Below are 15,228 nucleotides of genomic sequence, written 5' to 3'. Positions count from 1 at the left end.
TGAGAGAAATGAGGAAAAATAATAAGTGGAAGGAATTGTAAAAAAAGAGGCGAGAGGAATAAAGGGACTCTAACTAGTCTAAGAATTATGGTAAAACTTCGCCTGATGGTGTGATTTCATAGTTTTATTAAGAAGATAAGCCGACAGCGAACGTAACATGGTGGCAGCGGAAAAAGTAAATCTACAGGTGCGCCATTTCCAAGAAATAGCCTAAGAAAGACTCAAAGAAATCACCAAGAAAACATCAACGAAGTTTTCAAGAAGAAAGAAACTGGAAAATTACCAAAGAAAACATCAACGAAGTTTCCAAGAAAGAAACTGGAAAATTACCAAAGAAAACATCAACAAAGTTTTCAAGAAAGAAACTGAAAATCGCCAAAGAAAACATCAACAAAGTTTTCAAGAACGATACTTGGAAATCGACAACGATATCAATTCAAAGTCGGCAAAGACTAGTTCAACTTTGAAGAAGAAACATTGTGAGCTAGCCCCAAGAAGGAAGAAGAAGGAAGAGGACACAGAACTGAAGAACTGTTGTGTTAGAAAAAAGAAGAGGACGCAACTGAAGAACTGTTGTATTGGAAGAAAGAAGAGGACGCAACTGAATAACTGTTGTATATTGGAAGAAAGAAGAGGACGAAAAACGGATTAACTGTTGTATTATTGGAAGAAAGAAGAGGACGCAACTGAATAACTGTTGGATTGGAAGAAAGAAGAGGAACCAGGACTGATTAACTGATGTTCGATTGGAAGAAGAGAAGAAATTACAGAGGAATTACCAAAGACAAAGAAGAAAGAAGATATTAGCATAGAAGAAAGAAGAGAAGAAGATAATGCATATCATCATCGGTAAATATGTACATACAAATTTCACAGATGCTTAGACTAGTAAATTTGTATAGTTAAGACTCATATTTAGTTCAGTTCGTATCAAAAACAAAACTTGTTGTAGTAATATTAGATCATTTTAAGGAAATTTATACTTCTATAATTTCAGTATATGCATGTGATTTTAAGTCTATGTCTATAACATCAGACAGAGTTCTAAGATCGCACACAAAAATGTCTGTTGTGAGTCAAGAAGTTCAAGAACAGGTGGAAACACCTGAGGGAAATTCTTCATTTGAAATGCAAAAGTTTAAAATGGAGCTGGAGTCAAAAGAACGCATGCAAAAAGCAGAACTGGAATCAAGGGAAAGGCAATTAGAACTGGAATCAAGGGAAAGGATAGAGTTAAAGAAATTGGAAGTACAAGAAAAAACTAGTATTAGTACCATTACTAGTGAAACAAGCAGTAATGTAAGTGGAAATGGGAAATTTGACAGATATAAAGTAAAATTAACCGATGGGCAAGATGTTGATACATTTTTACTGCATTTGAAAACCATGCTACTGCGTGAATGTTGGGAAGAAGATACGTGGGTTAGAAGACTGTCAGAGTGTATGGTGGGTAAAGCGAGGAAGGCCCAAAACAGAATACTAACACCAGGTTATGACTACGAGAACCTGAAGCCAACAATATTGAAGGCTTTTCAATTAACACCTGAAGCATATAGAAAAAATTCAGAAATATAAGGAAATTAGAAACCGAGAGTGTGACCGCATACATTCAAAAACTTACGCACAATTTTGAATGTTGGGTGAAGTATTCCGATGTCAAATCAGATGATGCCGAAAGCATCATAAACCTGATGATTCGAGAACAAATAATGGAAAGAATACCTGCGGATATGAGAAAGTACTTATTAGATAAGGGAATCAAAGATGTTGAAGAGATGGCCAAGGAAGCGGAAGAGTATGCGAGTCACAGAGAAAATTACTGGAAACAAAATCCAAGTTGCCAGTACAAACAGGGATCAAAAGAACCCAGGAAATTTGCTCCAAATCAGCAATCGAGAGCACAACCATATCAAAAACCAAATGTAAATGGTTCAGTAAGCAATGGTGTATATAATACAGGCAAAAATGATAACCAACGTCAACATCAAACGGTGGTAAAACAAATTTCTCGGAAACCAAAAATATCAAAATAGAAAAGAGCCTGAACGCACAGGCACAAGAAATACCGGAAGTATGTAAAGATGTGAATTGCCATATGGTGCAAAACAAGAAGCAAATCATGGCCCTCCTAGGAGTTCAAAGGCAAATGAGTTGTTCATTATTGAGGGGACAGTAGAAGGGAAAAGGGTTGGAATATACCGTGATTCAGGCTGTGAACATACAGCGGTAGATGCAAAATTTGTACCTCAAGAAAACTATTTGCAAGGTCAATACACTTTATTGAAAGGCATAAATGGTGTCGCCACTGCACCGTTAGCTGAAGTAAACATAGATTGTCAAGTAATTTCAGGTAAAGTCAGAGTAGCTGTACTTGAGGGAATTACACACGATGTTTTGCTAGGACAAGACATTGATACATGGTCAGATTGGCTTAATGCAAAACCTATGCTGGTAATGACAAGAGCACAAAAAGCCCGAGAAATTGATAATTTGGTACAAGGTGAGGGAAATTTGCAAAGTTATGAGAACAACTCTGAAGTTCAAGGTGTAAACAGAACATGTAGGCCTACTTCACAAATGACAACACAACAGTCAGATCAACACGTTAATGATAAACCAACTCAGGTTAATTCAAATGACCATGTACAATCACAGGTAGATGAGCAAGCAAATGTACAGGGTACCAAGAAGCAGGATAAAACTGACAACCTGTTAGTGTTACAAAGTGATGTGCAAGCACTAAAAAAAATGCAAAATGAGGATGATACACTACAAGGTGTACGTGACAATGTGGTGCCAAAATCGGATATCAACAATCACAATGTTGTTTTTATAAACAGGCAGATATACTGATGAGAAAGTGGGTCCCAAGCAGAAAAACAAAAGAGACAGGTAGATGAGCAAATTATTGTACCTAAGCAATATAGGCAGCAACTAATTGAAATTGCACATGATAAGGCAGGGCACATGGGTATAAGGAAAACTACAGACAGAATTACTGCCCATTTCTTTTGGCCAGGTATATTTGCTGAAGTCAGAAAATACTGTCAAAACTGTTCAGAATGTCAGTACAAGTCAATGGTGAAAAACAGACAATTTCTTCAGCCAATGCCAATAATTGACACTCCCTTCAAAAGGGTGGGAATTGACATTGTAGGCCCATTGCCAGTCACTGAAAAGGGGAACAGGTGTATGTTAACAGTATGTGATTATGCCACGAGATACCCAGAAGCCATCCCCTTACCAGATCAGAAGGCTAGCACGGTAGCAAATGCTTTAATCACTGTATTTTCTAGAGTAGGCCTACCATCAGAGATCATTCATGATCAAGGCACAAATTTCATGTCCCACGTAGTCAAAGATATGTGCTCAAGATTAGGAATTCAACAAATTCCTACTACACCATATCATCAACAAATGAATGGTATGACTGAAAGGTTCCACGAGACACTAAAGCTCATGATTAAGTCACTAACTGAAGAACAGAAAGTAAATTGGGATGATCAAATACCCTGTTTCTGTTTTCATACAGAGAGGTGCCATGTGAAGCAACTGGATATTCTCCATTTCACTTACTCTATGGTAGGGAAATTAGGGGACCACTAAGTCTTATTAAGGAGGGATGGCTTGAACAAACCAAAGAACCTCAAAATGTGGCAGAACACCTCCTAGAAATGTCAGCAAATTTAACTAAATGGATGGCAAGTGCCAGGGCAAACAAAGAAATCAGTCAGAAGAAAATGAAATATTATTATGACAAACATGCACAAGACAGGACATATCAGGTAGGGGAGGAAGTATTGGTGTTCTTGCCAGAAGGAGCAGGAAAATTGGATTCAAAATGGCAGGGGCCCTACAAAATAAGTAAGAAAATTGGGGATGCCAATTATGAAATAATAATGCCTGACAAAAGAAAATCCAAACGAGTCTTACATGCAAACCTCTGCAAAAAATGGTATAGCAGGGAGCATACAGACTATATCTACAACTGTTACTGTGTAACTGGAGTAGTACAAGAAATCGGTGTGGGAGCGTTGAGTGAAGAAGAAGACAATGAGCTAGAAACACAATTTCTAGAAGACAACATTGGTCCTACATACACACAAACACAAACATGGAAAGACACAACTATCTGTGAATCTGTATCACAAATACAGAAAAAGGAAATGTCCACTGTTTTAAAAGCTCATAGTAAAGCGTTTTCTGATGTACCAGGTAGAACCAATGTGATCAGTCACACAGTGAAGACAACAAGTGAAGTACCAATTAGACAACGTGCCTATAGGACACCACATGCACTCAAACAAAAGGTGAAAGAGGAACTGGATAGTATGTTGAGGTTGGGTGTAATCGAACCCACCACCAGTGCTTATGCCTCACCTATTGTTGTAGTTGCAAAGCCAAATGGAGACATAAGGTTATGTACAGATTATCGTGCCTTAAACAAAATTACAGAATTTGACCCATATTGCATCCCTAGAATTGACCAAATACTTGATGAAGTTGCAAAAGGAAAGTATATTTCAACACTTGACCTAACAAAGGGGTTTTATCAAGTTCCCTTAGATGAACAGGCAAAGGCTAAATCGGCATTTGTAACACCATTTGGTCAATTTCAGTATAATGTTATGCCATTTGGGATGCAAAATAGTAGTGCAACTTTTCAGAAATTAGTGGACACGGTACTACAAGACTGTTCTGAATTTTGTAAACAATACATAGATGATATCTGTATATATTCAAACACTTGGGAAGAACACCTAGAACACTTAGATGTGGTGCTAGGAAAAATTCAGAATGCAGGTTTAACAATCAAGCCAGCTAAGTCAAAGATAGCTTTTCAACAAGTCACATATCTAGGTCATAAAGTGGGAAATGAGCAAATTGAACCCACTGTAGACAAACTAGAGTCTGTTGAAAAGTTCCCAACTCCCATTACAAAGAAAAATGTAAGGGCATTTCTGGGACTAACTGGATATTACAGGAAATTTGTTACGAAGTATGCTGAGATTGCAAAACCACTTAAAAAAAAAAAAAAAAGAATGTTCCCAATACAGTAGCTTGGAAACCAGACTGCAAAGAAGCATTTATCAAGTTGAAATCAAACCTAACTAGTAAACCAATTCGACGTACACCAGATTTCACGAAGCCATTTATGGTGCAAACAGATGCATCAAAATTTGGAATTGGGTGTGTTTTAAGTCAGATGCATGATAACAGAGATCACCCAATAGTATACTTAAGCAGGAAACTTAAGCCAAATGAAGTCAACTATTCAGTCCCTGAGAAGGAATGTTTAGCGATTGTGTGGTCAATCAACAAACTCAGGTACTATTTATTTGGACAAAAGTTTACAGTTATTACTGACCATCAGGCATTAAAATGGCTTGAAAACACACGAACCACTCACAATAGATTAATGAGATGGTCTTTAATCCTACAGCAGTTCACTTTCAGCATAGAGTATAGAAAAGGTGTAGCCAATGCAAATGCAGATGGCTTAAGCAGGAGATAAACAGTTAAATAACTGTTCAGATGTATGCTAAAAATGTGCAATTCAAACAGCATAAAACCAGTATAATTGTATAAGGGTCCGTATACATTGTATAAGGCATATTTTAATAATTAGCGTTAAAATGCATCTGTGAAATTTGTGTAAATGTACATATGTTAAAAAGAACTTTTGGAGTCATGAAATGAAGATACAATCACAACATAAAATATGTTGTATGTATATATGTTAAACGAATTTAATTTTATGATAATTATTGTGTCATGCGAACCAAAAGTCTTATCATTGATAAAAGTACTATAGGTTGGTCATGTTTAATACAACCTAAGTATTTTATTTTAATAGCAAGTGGTAGAGAAAAGAGTTACCATAATGAGGAACAATACAGTTTTCCTCAGTATTGTACAAAATGTCAGAAAAAGCTCTGGCTTATTATAATTTCAGCATGTTTATGCATGCACAAGTTGAAGAAGTTGAAAAATGATGCATACAGTTCAATCTTTTATCAATTTGGAAAAAGTCATATTGGCAATTTCAGTTAAATATAATTTTGCTGGAAATTTCTGTAAAATTTTGATAAGTTGTGTGCACGAACAAGAAGACAAAACTGCACTGCTCACTAAAATTTTCAGATGATTGACACAATCATATAGGAGTTCGGGAGTGTCATGATATTAATAGGATTTCCATGTGTAACGCGTTGTCTTGAGGGAGCGACGCGGTGAGCATTTGCGTTTGAGGAAGAGCTGCGCGAGGGGAAATGAGGAAAAATAATAAGTGGAAGGAATTCAAAAAAAAGAGGAGAGAGGAATAAAAGGACTCTAACTAGTCTAAGAATTATGGTAAAACTTCGCCTGATGGTGTGATTTCATAGTTTTATTAAGAAGATAAGCCGGCAGCGAACGTAACAATTGGGCTGTTCCATTTGAAACACATATTGAGAGGCAAGTTAACAAAATCAAACACAAGTTCTGGCCAGCAGCATTCATTTCAATAGAGGTTATTCACTTTGCTCATGTGTGACTTCTAACAAAAGGCGCTGGTTCCCATAGTATTCCACATTCAAAACAATTCAATGCACAACCTCATAGTTACCTGCATGACTTTGGCATCCTATTTTGAAACTTTCATGGTTGCACATGTAGGTACTTCTTTTGAAAGTCCTAAACAAGGTATAGCAGTCGCTGGTAGGATATGCAGCTTATAAAACATAAACACCTCAAAAGAAATAAGTCCCCCTCTGAACATGTCGTCATAACATCGTAAGGTTTCATTTTGTACCAACAAAACTAACTTTGAAATAATTATATGACTGTTTACTAAGTGCTGTGTGAAAATGAGAGATTTCCATGACTTCAGGGCTGAATGAGCCTAGATTGACGGCAAAACTGCCCTTTTCAAAAGTCACAAAGTAGGCCTATGCTTGTCACAAAAGTTGATTCATGGCTTGTTACTAATGGAAAACCCCATGTGTTTGAGTGCAGTTTAAAATCCTCACCAAGTGAACATTTACTGTAATGTGTATCGATTCTTGATCATTCAGCCATGCAAATCCCCTTGGTGCAGAGTTCAGCGTGCAGTGAGTTGTAAGATGGTCAGTTCCATTCCTTGTCCCAATACGCCTCGCAGTTAACAAGCATAGGCCTACTTTGTGACTTTTGGAAAGGGCACTTTTTGTCTTCAATTTAGGCTCATTCAGCCCTGAAGTCATGGAAATCTCTCATTTTCACACAGCACTTAGTAAACAGTCATATAATTATTTCAAAGTTAGTTTTGTTGGTACAAAACGAAACCTTACGATGTTCAGAGGGGGACTTATTTCTTTTGAGGTGTTTAGATAACCTCTATTGCAGAAGCCATGAAATGTCCAGTTATTGTGCAAGTCCTACTTAAAGTATCAGTATTGTAGCAAAAGTTAACACAAACGGAGTGCAAAGAAACACCAATTTATAAAACTTTCTTTTTTATTTGGCCCATTTAGGACCCCATACCCCTTGTTACCATGTTGCACCACTCACACACTTTTTCTTGGAGAATAACTACCAGATAATTGCTGCCACCCCCAGTAGTACACTGTCGTTCACCTACTTCATTTTGAGAACTTGTGTGTGACACATAGGTCCGTATGCACAAAAGAGTTAGACCGGGTCTAAAGTAAGACCTGGTCTAAGTGGAATTTAGTTCCATCAGGAACTCTTATTTCCTTCCCCCAGAGTAGCTAGCAAATTCTAAAGATTTAAATGCAAAGTTCAAAAGTAATACTTAATAACTTAAGCAAATGTAAAGGAAAATGTCCTTTCTCCTGGGAGTGACTAAATTCCACTTAGACCAGCTTTAAATCTGGTCTAACTCTTTTTGTGCATACTGACCATACAGTTCACACACTACCTGTGTGGGTACTTTAAAGTACACACATTGGAATCACATAGTATACACTTTGGTACTGAACTGGTGCTGCACTGCTACTCGAAAGTTGCCAGAAAGCTGGGCAGCAGCAGTTATATGAATGATGCACCCTGGTTTTTAGGGATGAGGCCCTGGTACTCTGTACAAAAAGTCAAGAGATAAAAAGTGTACATTATATTAAAGCCAAGAATTTTCTGCTTTACAAATGCTAAATTCCGCTTTTCTCCGCTTTGTAATTTTAGCACATTTCGGACATAATAAACTTTCACAAGAATCTTGTGACGATCATTGCGATTTGCAAAGTTGGGATGGGTGATTGGGTATCATGGCTGCAATGGGAGGTAGGACAGGCGTTGTACGGTAAATCTGTGACGGATTTTACTTTATTTTGATGAATTTTGAAGACCCATTTCATTTTTTCCCTTTTTCTAGGTCATTTTTGCTTATATTTTTTATTTTTTTCTCAGAAATGCGTTTTCCGCTTTACCTCCGAATTCCGCGATTCTTGGCTTTACATTATATGTTAAAGGGTCCCTAAGTTCCAAGTTCCCCCTAAACTTTTTAGAATAAATAAGAAGTTTAATACAATTTCACACATCATTGCGTGGTCACAATTAGCCTTTTCGAGATATGGCGGACACAATAGGATGGCGCTGCACAAAATGGGTCAAGTCTTTTGAATTTGCCAGGTTTTACCCATATTGAAGACTGCCCTCCTATTGTGTACACCATATTTTGGAAAGGCTACTGGCTCATTATGCAAGAAAAGATGCAGTAGGCCTGACCTATTCACAAAGGAAAACTTCCAAAACAGCATCGTTTCTTACATAATGAGTATAATTATTTTGACCGAATCAATATTGGCCAGCATGCTTATATAAGCTTGGCTTAAGCTTGAGCCTGGTCCCATCAGGACCAAAGCATGTGTCCACCCAGACCAACCAGTTAAAAAAATAAGGAGGTGTGATATTGTAAGTTGGAACAGATGTGTCGAACAAAATGTGCTACTGATAACTTCCATGTTTAAATTTCATAAATAATGTTTCAATTTATTTTTAAAAATCTTTCGGGTGGGGGGACTTAGAACATGCCAACCCTTGCTGTAAAAGGACAACTTCTTAGTAACTTCTTGGAAGTCAACATCTGAATAAAATGGGCTATTCTGGTTTAAATCCATACCCCCTTTGAAAGACATGACGTTACCTATCTTCCACACATTGAGTGTAAATTTCAAATGGAGCTACTTGAATGGGTGACTTTATTGAAATCTACACTCCCTGTATGGGAGAGATTTATATGTCTTCCATAGGGGGTCCTATGGCCATTCCAACTTTGGTGGCAACGTCCGTCTATTTCAGTAAACATACTGGAAATGAAACCCACGTTTTGGTCAACTAATTAGTTGCACTATGTATATAAAAAAAGTTATCTTTAAACAAAAACAATACACCTGGACACCCATCATTGGTAAAACGCTATCACAGCACTTACACATGTCAGATGAGCTACTCGTTAGTCCAAATAACTTAACGGTCCCAGCATCTCTATCTCTGCTATACTTATTTTCACAGGCCAATGCTACTAATGATACCTCATGTATCTGATGAGCCATTCGGTAGTCCAAATAACTTACAGTCCTAGCGTTTGTATCCCTGTTTCTTCACAGGCAAACGCTAATAGTGGTTTCTCATGTATCCAATGAGCTATTCGGTAGTCCAAATAACTTAACAGTCCCAGCGTTTGTATTTGTATCCCTGTTTCTTGACAGGCAAATGCTAGCAGTGGTTTTCATGTATCCAATGAGCTATTGGATAGTCCAAATAACAGTCCTAGCGTTTGTAATTAACCCTGTTTTATCTTCACAGGCAAACACTAATGATGGTTTCTCATGAATCTGATGAGCTAGGTAGTCCAAATAACTTAACAGTCCCAGCATCTCTATCCCTGTTATATTTATCTTTATCATCGCAGGCAAATGCTAGTAGCGGTTTCTTAGGATGCCAAGCCACTGTGAATGTTGGTGTCTCACACGGTACCTCAGCTACTTTTTCCCCTGTGTACAAAAATACAAATCAATCAGTAAGATTCTAGGATTCACATGTGATATCTGTCAAAGTATTTATATGTAAATGTATTTTAACACAGTATTAGTATCATCAACTGCTTTCATGTGCTAAATATGTTGTCTAACTACTTCAAATTGGTCAAATATGATTAAAAAGTTGAATTTCAACACTACACTACAGTCAGTCTACTCTGAAGTACAAAGTACGGACGCGGACGCATACATTGTGCCGACTTTGAAGACACGCATACCCGCAGCAGATGCGCACTGTTTACGCGCTGTATATGCATGCGTTGTCACTTTGTACTTCAGAGTGGACAAACTGTATTCTTCAACACTACACCATTTTTTGCTCTCCTGGAACACAAGCTGGTCAAATGCGACTTCATCACACGAGGGTGACATGTTCTTACTATTAAACCTACCTGTTTCTACATGTGCTATGTCAATGACCAGATCTTCAGAAGCAGATGCTAACAGCTGCCCATCATGGCTAAAACTTAGTGTCCTAACTGGCCAGTCCAATCTGGAAAAGAAAGAAAGAATAACATTGAAGCAAGGTCAAATCAAAATCTGCATTTGTTTCTCCTTGCTAAATACCATAGCCTTGTATATATCACATATTGTCTGCAGTAACAAATGCAGCCAAACACAGTTGAAATATCAGAAACCGCCCATTAAATTGAAAGGTCATTAGTCCGAAAAAGGTTTAAAGTTAGGGTTTGAGTTAAGATTAGATTTAGGGATAAGGTTTAAATCTGTTATGCCTCCTTCCTTCCTTTAAAGGGTGGTGGGGGTACCAACAGGCAGAAAGCTGCACTTTCCAAAAAGAACTGGCTGAAATTAAATCAAGCTACAGAAATTTTGACTAAAAAAATGAATTCAGTTTTAAAACTGAAAATTCTCATGCCATAAGACACATGACCAGAAATCAAGGCTTCCCAAACTTTTTCCAGTGACCCAAATTTCATAAGAAAAATATGGCGCGACCCACAGCATAATTTAATTTAAATGCTGTTAATTACTAAAAAACGATCAGCGGCGTATCAGAAAAATTTCCAAAGGAGACCCAATTTCAAGTCGTCCCGCTGACCAGCTTCCAGAATGACTTACTAACTAGGACAAAAGTGTGTGAAGTCATTGAATTGTTTTTTCTTGTCGACATATAAGAAAAGTTTATCGACATGTCGACAACATGTTGACATAAAAGTACGCCCATGACTTGGTTGAGAATGTCAATGAAGGTGAATAATCAATCGCAAATACCACATTAACCCTAACAGAACTAGGACTCACTAAAGCTCACTATTAAAACCACTCTGCGTGCATGCATTCCACGGGACTTGATGACGCAATCAGACCAAGTCATATATACCCAGGGAATCGTTGGCGGGCCAACGCGTCACCTGTGTAGCTACATGCTGGGGATCTTCTGCGTGGCATGCGAGGGTCCCAGGTTCAATCCCGGGGTGCCAAGTGACTTTCTTCTTCATCTTCTCTCCTTTTTCGTTTCTTCTTTCCCTTCCGATCGCCAAAAAACTTGGGTAGGGTTAGGGTTAGTGACCATGCATATTTTCCCTATATGCCTTCTTAACCCTAACAGAACTAGGACTCACTAAAGCTCACTATTAAAACCACTCTGCGTGCATGCATTCCACGGGACTTGATGACGCAATCAGACCAAGTCATATATACCCAGGGAATCATTGGCTGGGCCAACGTCACCTGTGTAGCTACATGCTGGGGATCTTCTGCGTGGCATGCGAGGGGTCCCAGGTTCGAATCCCGGGGGTGCCAAGTGACTTTCTTCTTCATCTTCTCTCCTTTTTCGTTCCTTCTTTCCCTTCCGATAGCCAAAAAACCTCGGGTAGGGTTAGGGTTAAATACCACAGTAAATGCGTATTCTAATAAGGTAAATGAAAATGGTGATCAATATGATGAAAACAGTCACATCTTTCGAAAAACCACACACTAATTGTTTTTTGAGCGTTTCTTAAAGTACCATGTGTCATAAACAATGTCGATAAATGTTGAAATCCAAATTTTATGTCGACATCTGCAATTTTTCTGATGTCGACAACATGTTGACATAATTGCATGTCGATGACAGCACTAGTCTGAAGCACATGGAAATTTACCATTTCAATGCTAAAATGGGTCAAAACAGGGGAAATTAGAAATTTTCGCGAGGTTTTTATTTTTGCGAATTTCGCGAGTGGACATAAAATCGCGAAAATAAAAACTTGCGAAAATAACCTTTTGCATTAGGTTTCTATTGTATCAATATCAAAATTGCGAAATTTAATTCTCGCGCAATTGACAAAATCTTCGAAATCGCAAAAATATCTTCTCGCGAAAATATTGAATTTTACAGTACTTTTTTCCAGCAAGTCCCACCATCACTCCCACAACCCCTTTTGGAAGAGGCCGCTGCCCCAAAAGGGTCGCGACCTGCGACCCCCAGTTTGGGAACCACTGCCATAAATCAATACAGGAATTATAAGAGTATGTACCTTGAGAAAGTCCTGACACAAACAAACTCTTCCACGTCCCATAAGCTGACCAAAGCATCCGCACTGCCCGTTGCAAAGTACTTGCCAGAAGGATCAAACTTGATGCAGATACAATTGGCTGGGTGGGCATTCAATACGTGGAGCTGTTTCAATTCTGGATAGCTAGAGGAGAAGAGGAGGAAATTGTTAGTCTTGAAATATTTGTGACCATCCACCACAGATGGGGTGTGATCATAGGCGTCAATCGCGGGGGGCAGGGGGGATGTGTCTCCTCCACCTTTTGGCAAAATACCCATTTTTGTCGGTTTTTGGTCGATTGTCCCCCCCCCCCCCACATTTCAAGCCGGATTGGCGCTAATGGGTGTGTGATGTCGATGTTTTCACTCTTTGAGATATTGAGCAGGCAAATTATCCTCAAAATAAGCTCTACAATGATATATTAAGTGTCCATTAGGCCAAATAAAATAAAAAACATGTTTCACGTCCGGGTTTTTGAAAAAAAGGAGGAAGAGGGGCCTTTTTATTTTTTATTGCAAAATCAGTGTAAATACCCATAATTAGAGCTGTTTTAGCGGATACAATAATGCTTGGAAAAAGGAGGAGGCCTATTTTTATTTGTGGTTCTGAGAGATAGGCCCCCTTAAACTATCACAAAACCTTATAAAAGTGTTCCTTGTATATTAGCAAGACTATAGAAAGCATCTCTACTTCCTAGACATATTTTTTGAAAAGTTATAACTGAATTTCAAAAAATAAAAACAAAATTGAAGAAACCTCAAATAAGGAAGCGGGGGGAGACGTGAAACATGTTTATTTTTTTATTTGGCCTTAAGTCTCCCTCTTGCTTGATTGAAAAGTAGTAAGAAAAAAAATGAATGCACTGCAAAGTTCTTTGTTTTCTGTTGCTTTTTAAGATATATTCAATGGACCATATCTCTACCAACATTGCAGCCCCTTTGTGTTGGATGAGTTATTCTTTAAAAGACATCACTGGAACTGATATTTCCAATTTCATTTCTGAAACATGTGTCATTCATAGATCTGTCACTGCTTTGAACCACACTTTACACACATTTGTCAGGTTGCTGTTGTTTTTTGTCAGTTTACCAATACCATGTAACCAACCCCTGAAATGACTAATTCAGAAACATTGTTTTTGTGTCAGCATCAGATCTTTGTCCCCCATTTGTCCCCATTAAAATCAGGCATAAAATCCTGAACCCTTTTGAAGACACCTTAACCCTAACACCCCATTTGCTTTTTGGCAAAGGGGAAGGAAAGAAAGAAAGGAGAAGAAGAAGAAAAACCTTTTCTTGAGCCCCCACCCCTTGGGTGCCACGCCCGTGCACGGGCCTACCTTGCCACAGGGGTGTAACTTGCCCGACCAAGCTTTCTGCGACATGACTGTTCGCATGATGATGCAATCACATCACGTGGGATACCTGCTCGTGCCTACACTTTCTGAATTGAGGTTTTTTGATGTTTGGTATGGTTAGGGTTAATATAAAGTATCTCAAACAGCACCAAAGTCCAGTCATTTGTGGTCAAGACCAAAAAAAATAAAAAATTAGATCTAAAATTTGTAAATCTTGAATGAATCTGAAGGTTCAAATAAATTTTACTTACCTGAGTATATTGATACAACCATGACCATTTGTTAGAAAGAACAGGTCATTTTTATTATTCCACGATATCTCGTTCACTTCTACTTTGAATTGTTCTTCTGCTCTGATTTTGTGAGTCTTGACGTCGACAAATGTGACGAGGTCTTCTTTGTTTCCTACAGCGATGGTCTGACCGTTGGGACTCCAACTAATGTTTATGTTTTCACCTGTGGAAAAAAAAGACAGCAGGCATTTAATTTTTTTTTATTTGAAGTAAAATACAATTATAAACAGTGTCAAAATCTGTTTTAAAACCAGGGTAATACTTTTTCAAATCAATTTTGTTTCCAAAAAGTATTTACTCATTTTTAGGATTGTTTATTCTAAAAACATCTGGTATTATTACTGTAGCTATTGTTTTGGACTGCCTTGCATCCCATATCTTGATACATGTAGTTATAAATAGCAATGGGGATAGTATCATGCATACCTTTTGTGTTGATGGTAGCTATTGTTTTGGACTGCCTTGCATCCCATATCTTGATAGTTATAAATAGCAATGGGGATAGTATCATGCATACCTTTTGTGCTGATGGTAGCTATTGTTTTGGACTGCCTTGCATCCCATATCTTGATAGTTATATAGCAAGCAATGGGGATAGTATCATGCATACCTTTTGTGTTGATGGTAGCTATTGTTTTGGACTGCCTTGCATCCCATATCTTGATAGTTATATAGCAAGCAATGGGGATAGTATCATGCATACCTTTTGTGTTGATGGTAGCTATTGTTTTGGACTGCCTTGCATCCCATATCTTGATAGTTATATAGCATAATAGCAATGGGGATAGTATGCATACCTTTTGTGTTGATGGTGGCTATCGTTTTGGACTGCCTTGCATCCCATATCTTGATCGTTATAAATAGCAATGGGGATAGTATCATGCATACCTTTTGTGTTGATGGTAGCTATTGTTTTGGACTGCCTTGCATCCCATATCTTGATAGTTATATAGCAAGCAATGGGGATAGTATCATGCATACCTTTTGTGTTGATGGTGGCTTTTGTTTTGGACTGCCTTGCATCCCATATCTTGATAGTTATATAGCAAGCAATGGGGATAGTA

The 15,228-nt window shown here is 38.0% G+C and overlaps 1 protein-coding gene across 2 annotated transcripts in view; it reads right to left on the bottom strand.

The window, feature by feature from the left end:
- Positions 1-7,458: 7,458 nt before the first annotated feature.
- Positions 7,459-15,228, bottom strand: part of LOC140162686 (THO complex subunit 3-like) — a 28,146-nt gene continuing 20,376 nt past the window's right edge. The window contains exons 3-7 of one of the 2 annotated variants that reach the window (XM_072185957.1): positions 14,591-14,625; positions 14,123-14,327; positions 12,497-12,658; positions 10,409-10,509; positions 7,459-9,971 (exon numbers count right to left, since the gene is read on the bottom strand). In XM_072185957.1, coding sequence (XP_072042058.1) covers positions 9,805-9,971; positions 10,409-10,509; positions 12,497-12,658; positions 14,123-14,327; positions 14,591-14,625 — 670 coding nt within the window. In that variant the 3' untranslated portion in view covers positions 7,459-9,804. The remainder of the gene's footprint in view (positions 9,972-10,408; positions 10,510-12,496; positions 12,659-14,122; positions 14,328-14,590; positions 14,626-15,228) is intronic. The other variant, XM_072185956.1, reaches the window with a different exon arrangement.

Source organism: Amphiura filiformis, chromosome 10 (genome assembly GCF_039555335.1).
Source record: "Amphiura filiformis chromosome 10, Afil_fr2py, whole genome shotgun sequence".
In the NCBI taxonomy this organism is placed as follows: domain Eukaryota; kingdom Metazoa; phylum Echinodermata; class Ophiuroidea; order Amphilepidida; family Amphiuridae; genus Amphiura; species Amphiura filiformis.
The sequence above is the reverse complement of the archived record's forward strand: the minus strand, read 5'-3'. Positions and strand labels throughout refer to the sequence as shown.